Below are 10752 nucleotides of genomic sequence, written 5' to 3'. Positions count from 1 at the left end.
CTTACCTTAAAAAAGAAGAAAAACTTCAAATCAGAGTGCTAAACTCAAAACAGGAAGAACTAGAAAAAGAGCAAACTAAACTCAAAGTAAGAAGCAAGGAAATGACAAAGATTAGAGCAGAGATAAATGAACTACAGAACAAAAAAACAGAGATAATCAACAGAACCAAAGGCTGGTTCTTTGAAAACATCAACAAAATTGACAAACCTTTAGCTAGACTGACAAAGAAGAGAGAGGACACAAATAATGAAAATAAGAAATAAAATAGGGACATTATCAACCCCATTGAAATAAAAAAGGACTGTAAAAGGATACTATGAACAACTGCACACCAAAAAATTAAGATAACCTAGATGAAATGGACAAATTCTTAGGAACATACAAACTACCTACAATGACTCAAGAAGAAACAGAAGATCTCAACAAACCAGTTACAAGAAAAGAGATTGAATCAGTAATCAAAAACCTCCCAAGAAAACAAAGCCCAGGACCAGATGTTCACAGAGAAATTTTGCCACTTTAAGTCGAATTAACACCAACCCTACTCCAACTCTTCCAAAAAAAATGAAGAAGAGGGAACACACCCTAATTCATTCTACAAAGCCAAAATCACCCTCAGACCAAGCCAGAAAAAGATACGAGAAACAAAAATTACAGAAAAATATCTTATGAATACAGATGCAAAAATCCTTAACAAAACACTATCAAACCAAAACCAAGAGCACATTAAAAAATTATACACCATGATCAAGTGTGATTCACCCCTAGTATGCAAGGATGGTTCAACACAAGAAAATCAATTAATGTAATACACATTAATAAAATGAAGGAAAAAACTCCAATCATCTCAACTGATGCAGAAAAGACATGACAAAACCCAGCATCCCTTCTTGATAAACAAAAACTTAGAAAACTAGGAATTGAAGGAAAGTTCCTCAACATGACAAAGGGCATATACAAAAAACCCACAGCTAACATGCTACTGAATGACGAAAGACTGAAAGCTTTTCTTCTAAGAACAGGAACAAGACAAGGATGCCCACTGTCACCACTGTTACTCAACAATGCACTGGAAGTTCATGCCAAAGGAATTAAATAAAAGACATGTAAATAGGAAAGAAAGACATAAAACTTCCCTATTTGCAGATGATATGATCCTATATACAGAAAATGCTGAAAAATCCACAACAAAGCTACCAGAGCTAATAAATGAATTCAGAAAAATGGCAAGATCAATACCAAAAAATTAGTAATGTTTGCATACACAAGCAATGAACAATCAGAAGAAATCAGGAAAAAAATTACCATTTGCAATAGCAACTAAAATAATCAAACATCTATGAATAAATCTAACTAAGGATATAAGGACTTATACACAGAAAATGACAAAACATTGCTAAAACAAATTAAAAAGACAAATAATGGAAGGACATTCCATATTCATGGGTTGGAAGACTAAATATTGTGAAGATGTCAATCCTACCCAAAGTGGTTTACAGATTCAATGCAATCCCAGTCAAAATTCCAACCTTCTTTGCAGAAATGGAACAGCCAATCATCAAAGTTACATGCAAGGGTAAGGGGTCTCAAATAGCTAAAGCCATCTTGAAAAAGAAGAATGAAGTTGGAGGACTCATACTGCCTGATCCTAACACTTATTACAAAGCCACAGTAATCATGGTACACGTGGTACGGCGTGGTATTGGCACAAGGACAAATACATAGATCAATGGAGTTGAACTGAGAGCTCAGAAATCAAGCCTCACATTTATGGCCAACTGATTTTCCCCAAGACCACTCAATTGGAAAGAAGAGTCTCTTCCACAAATGGTGCTGGGAAAACACCATTTGTGCAAAAGAAACACCATTTCTGCAAAAGAAGGACCCCTACCTTTACCACATACCTTATACAAAAATCAACTCAGAATGGATCAAAGACTTAAACATTAAGAGCCAGAATTATAAAACTCTTAGAAGAAAACATCAGGAAGCACTCTAGGACCTTGTATTAGGCAATGGTTTCTTAAGACTTGATTCCCAAAGCAGAAGCAACAAAGGAAAAAGACAAATGCAACTTCATCAAAATTAAAAGTTTTGTGCCTCAAAGAACTTTATCACAAAAGTAAAGTGACAATCTACACAATGGGAGGAAATCCTCGGAAACAACACATATGAGAAAGGTTCCAGATCATATAAAGAAATCTGACGCCTCAACAACAAAAACCCAATGAAAAAACGAGCAAGACTTAAATAGACATCTCTTCAAAGAAGATGTACAAACAACCAAAAAGCACATGGAAAGATGGTCAACATTATTAGCTAGGAGGGAAAAGCAAATCAAAATCTCAGTGAGATACCATTTCATACCCTGGCTACTATATAAAAGACAGGGAATTACAAGTGTTGGAGAGGATGTGGTGAAAAAGGAAAACTAAGTCACTGCTGGTGGGAATATAAAATGGTACAGACACTGTAGAAGACAGCTTGGTGGTTTCCCCACTACTATATAACCCAGCAACCCCACTACTTACGTATATACCCAAAAGAATTGAAGGCAGGGACTCAAACAGACATTTGCACCCCGATGCTCATGATGGTATTATTCACAACTACCAAAAGACTGAAGCAACCTAAATGTCCATCAACTGATTAATGGATAAACAAAATGTGGTATATACATGCAATAGAATATTACTCAGCTGTAAAAAGGAATGAAGTCCTGATCCATGTGACATGGATGAACCTTGAAGACATCATGGTAAGTGAAATACCAGACACTGAAGGACAAATATTGTATGATCTCACTGTTTTGAAACAATTAGAATAAGCAAACTTATAGAGTCAGAATCTAGACCAGGGGACTGGGGGGTGGGGGGTGGAGGTGGACAGAGAATGTGAAGTTAAGGCTTAAAATTACAGGGTTCCTATTTGAAAAGATGGAAATATTTAGGTAGTGGATGGTGGTGACGGAAGCACAGCACTGTGAGTGTAATTAACACCACTGAAACATGTAATTGAATAATATTAAATTATTTTAAATTTTAATATCTGTGTTGCTGTGTGCAATTTATAATTTTATAAGGGCTAAGAACATAAGTCTATAAAGCTTTTGCATTAATATAGTTTTACTCAAACAGTATTATAACAAAAATAATTCAACAGAATACTTAAGAGTCCAGAAGAATTTTTTCTCTCCTCAAAGGATCCATACATTAGTCAAGTTTAATAAACTCAGATAATTAAACCTATTTCCCTTTTCCTGTAGGACCAATTTTCACCCAAGTATTAGGATAATTGAAAAACTATCACTCACTTTAAATTTTTCTGAATAACCATTACTATTGCCCAGATTTTTAAAATTATAGCAAAAGAAAGATGGTTTACAATAGTAGACACAATCTTAATAACTGACCACCATGACTTATTGGCCAACTTGGGTTGAGAAGAAATAAAACAATACATTTCTCAGTCAATTAACAGTGAAAAAAATCTTTTTTCCCTCACATTAAGGGCTGAGAAACTTCGAAGACTATAAATCCCACATTGTGTAATAAAGCATTTACAATTATCATGCTTGTAAACTGTACAAGGTTGAATCTTAAGACAAAGAAAAATGACATTAAACTTTGTAACTAAATTTACAACATTTCAATGTGAGAAGGTTCTTAAATTCTCATTTCACATACACTGTTAATTTTCCAGATTACTCTGTAAAGTTAGCTATTGTTAAAAGCCTGTTTAAAAAAAGCTATTACATTGGAGGTAGGAAGATAAACTACACTCTACCAGAGCTTCCTTGTAAACTTTGAAGTTTTAAAATTACACAATCACTGTGCTGAATAGGCAACTAAAAGTTGTCATCATCAATAACCTCAATAATTTCTTTACTAACCACAGATTTCTTATTACAGTTGATTTTTACTACTAACAATTAGTCCTCATTTGTAGGTAGAATATTAATTTTTCATTTTTACAATCTTTTGGCTGCAAAAACTTTCTAAATAAAGTTAAAGTAGTTGCTCACTACTGATCAAAGACAAGACAAAAGAATTCACATAAGTGTACATTTGGCAGCAAATGGGTCACTGCACAACCCTTACATGGTATTTATGATTAGTTATTCTCTTGAGAAGATATGATCCCTGGAATCTTTCCAGATTAAAAAAGAGATCTATCTAGCTTTTACCAATTGCAGAAAAAACCTTGGGTTGCCCTTATAGACTAGATGTAAAAATGAGATGAATCAGAGAACTAATAAGAATACTTTTAGATGAGAATATCCTCCTAAAGATTTAAACACCATGATGACCTCTTCATTTAGCTAACGATTTTTTATCATGTATTCACTCCATGAGTCTCCAAAACTCCCCTATTTCAAAAAATAATAGCTTTTACTTCACTGTAATTTATTTTCCGTATCATCAAGTAGCTTCTATTAAATGTCTCTTTAGAAAATACTTACGGTGCACCTTTCAATACTCCACAATACTTTTAAGTAACCTAAAAATTTCATTAAGAGCTATGCTGAGATTTCCACATACTCTAGTGACTTTTATAAGGCATATTAATTTTAGCATAAAAGGTATTGTATTCCCATGCATTTCCTCATTTTTAGTAAACACAATATTGGGTGGGAATTGAACTCTACTGCTCCTATCAATTCTAAAATACACTGCATCCATTCTTTCTTATGATGTTTCTAGTTTATAAACAAAATATATACATGTTTCCAAAACCTCAAGAGTTGGAATCTTTTTGTAAAAATAACTAAGTCAATTAAGTTGTAACTGGAAAATTATATTGATGCTAATCAGAAAAGTAAAATCAGTACTATATAACTTTTTACATCCCTTCCAGCAATAAATACATGCCTCTATACACATCTAAATAGTACACATATAAAAGCACTTACATTCTTTAAATTGTACATAAGAACAAAGTCATGTAGTCAAGGGTTAATAAGATTTTAACCGAAGTCTGTAATTCACTGCTTTAAAAGTCTTTCAATGATGTACCCAACCAGAGCCACTAAAGCCATACATACCAAACCTCCTAAGAGCAATATTTTCCATCTGTCTTTTAAATTTTCAAAATAAAATTAATTTCATTTGTATTTATCAATAACTGTATATATTTAGTGGGCAAATGTCATTAAAAGATGTATTGGTATTAAGTAATCCAGACTAGTTTTTCTCATGAATTACCTAATAAAACATGTGAATCAAAGTAACTCACTCTGCAGTTACTCAAATTTGAAGTGTGATGAATTATTTTAAAAGGATGATTTTACATTATAAATGTTCTCCATTTTTTACATCCAAAGGACTTAACACTGACTTTCCTTACAAATGTTCCCTGTCCCAAAATACCGTAAAGTTAGTCCATTTAACAAATGTCATTACGTTAAAATACTAGAAAAAATATTTTCAAAAATTGTCAATTCTGAAAATGAATTAAGCAATTAAGACCATTAAAGCATAACACTGACCTAATAGGACAAGAATTTTATTTTTGTAAACTTTTATTAATATATGATCATCCTCAAGGGTTTCACCTGCTAACTAAACAAATATCTAAGTCAATTTTACAATTCATTTAAAAAGTTAAACCACACACTCCTACAACCTTAATCACTTTAGAAAAGAGATAAAAGAAAAGTTGCTTCAAAACTGCTGTCTTAGATTGTTACTTCTATCTTACCCCCTCCTATAATTAATCAATGTGTCCTAGATTGCCATATAAACCTTGATTGTGACATGCAAAATGGACTCTGCTTTGAAAACTGACTACTTGGCATGCAGATTTCTGTAGAGTTTTGTAGTCCCAAAAGCAAAACGGGGAAATAAACATAGGGCCAATTAAGGCAACATACAGATGAGGGGAAAAACAACTTTCACAGTGCTGGTTGAGGGGAAAAAAAGACAAGAGGTTAAGGTATTCCAATTCTCAGCCCACCAATATACAGATCACTTAGCATTCAAATGTTACCAGTTTCCACGTATGACCACATAGGTTTTCAAGGTGGGAAAGAAGTCATTAGAAGAACCTGATTCAGACTGCCTGTTACCATCAGGCTTTTATATAGTATCAACGTAATTCAACTTCATCTCCTTCAGTCATTTAATATTTTTCAGAATGTATTTCAAATAATAGTTCATTTCAATAATAATTACATTTTAATAAATTACACATGTACTTTTTAATTTGTATGTGTATGTTCTCTATGTGTCACTTTAAAGCATTTTAAACATCTTTGATAACCTAAAATAGAATAGCCATGTTGAAATTCCTAAGTTTAGACAAAATGTCACTGACTTTTACGTACTATTAACCAAGAAAAGGTTAACTCAAAGCTTCAACTTTGAATGAGCTTGATAAGAACATGTCAAGGGTATGTTAGAGAAATGTGTCCTTGTAGAGCTATAAAAGTAACTTAAAACATTTTCATATATAACTAAGGTTGATTGCTTTCCCCTTTACTTTATATGTAAAATGTCTGAATATCTAACTTGATATTTTGACTATCCTTGTTTTGGTTTCCATATATTGGGGTGAAGTATGAGACAAATAATTACACTTTCCAAAATTAAAGGAGACTTTACTGATCACCTCTCTATTTTCTTCAATGAATATATATAAAACAGTATTTTCAACAAAGTAGTAGACTCAGTCCTTTGTTTGAAGTGAAAAACAGTGGCCTAAAGCCTCAAGTCACTTTGATAAAAAAAGAACATAATGAACTTTCAACTTCATAATTATGTATTTGCTAGAGCAGAGGCTGAGTAGGACAGGTAAAATTAATCCTAGTGTTAAAAGCATTAATTGGGGGAAATGTCACAAATTAGTTCCATCTATTAAGTTCCTGAAGCTTCACAGAAAAATAAAGAAAAAAAGATGTTACAAGCAAAAATGGAATGTATATGTGGATAATTTGCAATCTACAGGTGTATAAGAAGTGCTTAGAATCAAACATCTTTTTAATATTTCTGGTGAAGTTAACTCAAAATATAATAGCCGGGATTGTCCTCCTCCAAAGAAGAAATTAAACTAATTAGGTAATTTGTTCTCTTAAATACTCTACAAAATTCCAATTCATAAGAATTATACAAAATAGGATAAATAATAAAAGTCTGTATAATGAAAAGCTACAATTCTGGTTTTGCTACCTCTGCAAAGTGATATACATATATTACATCAATATAATAGAAATGGCACAGTCTCTGAGGACACTTTCCACATTTTATTTACATTTTAAGACTAACTTTAATCTCAAAATCACATATCCATACACCTATTTCCTTATTGTTGTTTTCACTTAAACTTAAATGCATGGTTTGTTAAACAAAGAATGTAAACAAATATTTACCATGTCTGTTACATGTAACACACAGGAACGGCTTCTAACAGAAATTCATTGACACCTCCCAACTTGTTTTTATTATAAATACAGGTATCAAAACAATCCTGAACATATTTTTGATACTACTAGTAGTCAGCACCCACAATGCTTCAAAAATTAATACAATTTGCAACAATATTCATTGTACCTGCTACTTTAAACAATAAATTGCAGATCTTTCACTAAGCAAGTAGATAAAACATGCCATTTATGGTTTTCCTTCTTGAAACTAGTTTTCAGACACACATATCCTTCCATAGCAATTTGACACTTCTTGCCATGCTTTCATCTTGTAAACCTGAAAACAGCAATATTATACTCCAGGTTTATGCTTAAAGGACAGTGCCTTGATAAGAGAAAAAAGAATTGTGCTGCATTTTTCCTCCTGTTACCTAAAAACATAATGGGTGTACATACATTAACTACATTCTTACAAACGTCCGGGTCATGTTTACCAGCTGGAATTCTTTTACTTAATGTGTGGGAATTCTGCATTGTGATACTTAATCAAGACATTAACATGAGTAGAAGGTTGTTGATTTAAGACAAGTTTGAGATCCACTAAAATTAATTATTGTATGTTTGTCCTTCTGGAGGCTGTGGAAGCTTCATATTTTCTTTGGACATCATTAGACGTCTTAGCTCTTGAAGTACAACTTTAATGCTATATGAATTTTGCCATTTTGCTAACACTGGTATGCTCCGTGCATCCACCTGAAAGGGGAGAAAAAGAGTAAAATTAACTAGTTTCATGTATTATGGCACCAATTTTTTAACATACTTTATGTATTATGTATTATGGCACCAATTTTTAACATGCTTTAGTAAGAGTGCTTTTAAAAATTCATAGCCTGGCTCTCTTTTCACAACAAGTACAGTATGTAATGAACAGATTCGTGGTTAAAACAATATTTAGGGAAAATATTCCTTCTTTAATAGGTGTTTACTAAAAATTTGGGATTTTTATCTTTTTGTGCTTTTCAATATTTTATAATAAAAGTAGTGAATTCTCGTCATCAAAAAAAAAGTTATATTATAAACAACTATTTTGTAAACACATTCTTAATGAGATAAAGTCAGAAGGTTCCTCTCCATTTCCAATGCCACTACCCCAAGTCTAGGCAATTATCTCTCAGTGGATTTAGGTAAGAGCTTCAAACATGATGCCTCTGCTTTCAGATTTTCCTTTCCAATATAATACAGACACTATACGAAATTAATCTTCTAATCTGGTTATGTTATATCCCAGTTTAAAAACCCATGTGACTCATTGCTGGTGAAATACAAATGCTTCAACCAAAGTTCAAGGCACTGCATAAACTGGCTTCATCTTTCTTAACCAAATCTATTAATCCCACTCCTCGCCAACACAAACCCTCAGTTTTGGTCAGGCCCATTTCTTTCCACTGTAACACCCTCCACTGTTTCTCCTGCTCATCAATTACTAGATTTCAACACAAAGGAGACATGTTTAGAAAATCACATCTCAAAAAGAAAATATGACATTCAACAAATCCATTTTTGTTGTATTTTTCCTTCTCCCTTTCAAATTATCTTAAAATAACTGTTCTTCCTTGCCCAGATCTATTCAAGTATCTTAATCCTCTGTTCTTTCCTTCCTGAATCTTTATACCAGTGACAGGTTAAAGTTTGACAGAGACAGAAAAGAGACAAAATAAATACAATATGTTCATCTCCATATATTTCTATACATGAATATGAAACAATAGAACACCCTCTAACTGGGAACACAAATATAGAGGATGAGATCCAAAACTAAGCCCCTGTTGGCTGCGCTGGGACATATGGCTAAATTCTAGTAACGAAATCCATTCTCCATAAGCAGAGTAATATTTTTAAAGACAAATATGTTTATATCACTCCCATGCTTAAAATGGTTCAATGGTTTTCTAAGGCTCTAAAACAGTACTGTCCAATAGAAATATAATGCAAGACACCTATGTAATCTTTAATTATCTAGTAGCCACTTTAAACGTATTTTAAAAACAGGTAAAACTAATTTTCATAATATATTTAACTCAATATATCCAAAAGTTATCATTTCAACATGCAATAAATGCTATAAAAAAATTTGAGTCAGCAGAAATGTTGGAGTAAGGACCTCTGAAAATCCTATCTTCCATAAAAGCAACAGGAACAATGGCAAAAATTATCAAAATCAACTTTTTCAGATCTCTAGAAATTAAACAAAGACTTGCAACAAACTGGGGAGCATTTATTCAAGAAAAAGGACAACCCTGGTAAGAACAGTGAGCTATGTGACGTTTTAACTTGCCCTATTTACATCCCTCACCAATCCCCAGATCTGTGGTAGTCTTGAAATCCAGAAGCCTGTCAACTACTAGAGCGGCCAGAAAAGAGCTGTAGTTGCTTCAAAGCTCCATTCCCAGGTATTTGTTGTTATTTGACCTGTCTGGTGATTCCCAGGAAAACCCAACTCACAGGCCTTTACTTTAATTGACCTCAGAGCTCAAGCTCACGTAAAGGGAACAGGCTTTTCCGCAACGGCATTCATAAAAAATAATCTGTGTCGACGACCAGGAGATAGAAAGAGGGCAGAGACCAGCCATTTGATGCTGAAGGACTACAGAATGTTTAGGATTGATTGTATAGATCCAGAAATAGATAGCATAATACTGTGTGATGGTAGCACAGTATTGTAAGTACACTGAGCAAAGCTGTCTGTGAGTAAAGCTGAAAGAGGTGGGATAGGAGAATGTATGACACCAGAGGTAAAGACAGATGATTAAGACTGGGACTAGTATAACTTGGCAAAAACTGGAGTGGCCAATGACTGTTACTAAATATACAAATATAAAAATGTTTTTGCATGTGGGAAAGCAAATGAATGTCAACTATGTAGAGAGTTGAAAAAGGGATGGTATTTGGGAAAAAACATAATCAAAGCAAACTGGAGTCTATGGTCAACAGTAACACTGTAATATACCTCCATTAAATGTAACAAAGGCAATATGGCAATGCTAAATGTATATGAGAGCGGGATATAGGGGAGGAATATGGGATTCTTGGTAGTGGTGTTATTTGCTGTCCGTACTATTATATTGTATTGTACGACGTTATTTTTCTTTTTATCATTTTTTTATTATTGCTAAAAAAAAAAAAAACAATTTTTCTTGTAGTAATCAATATGTTCAAGTGCTGATTGTGATGATAAATGCACAACTTTATGATGATACCATGAACAACTGATTGTACACTGTGGATAAATGTATGGTATGTGAATATAACTATAAAATTGTAGGAAAATATATATATAGGAGTAAAAGTGTTGGAGAAAACATGGTGAGAGGGATGTACCTATCTACTGTTGA

At 33.0% G+C, this 10752-nt stretch overlaps 1 protein-coding gene across 1 annotated transcript in view; it reads right to left on the bottom strand.

The window, feature by feature from the left end:
• Nucleotides 1–5489: 5489 nt before the first annotated feature.
• The window catches only part of UBE2V2 (ubiquitin conjugating enzyme E2 V2), a 74687-nt gene continuing 69424 nt past the window's right edge, over nt 5490–10752 (bottom strand). The window contains exon 4 of the mRNA XM_037802940.1: nt 5490–8113. Within this exon, the coding sequence (XP_037658868.1) occupies nt 7967–8113 (147 nt within the window). The 3' untranslated portion in view covers nt 5490–7966. The remainder of the gene's footprint in view (nt 8114–10752) is intronic.

This window comes from Choloepus didactylus, chromosome 14, assembly GCF_015220235.1.
Source record: "Choloepus didactylus isolate mChoDid1 chromosome 14, mChoDid1.pri, whole genome shotgun sequence".
In the NCBI taxonomy this organism is placed as follows: domain Eukaryota; kingdom Metazoa; phylum Chordata; class Mammalia; order Pilosa; family Megalonychidae; genus Choloepus; species Choloepus didactylus.
Note: the sequence above shows the minus strand (reverse complement) of the source record. Positions and strands in the feature narration are given on the sequence as shown.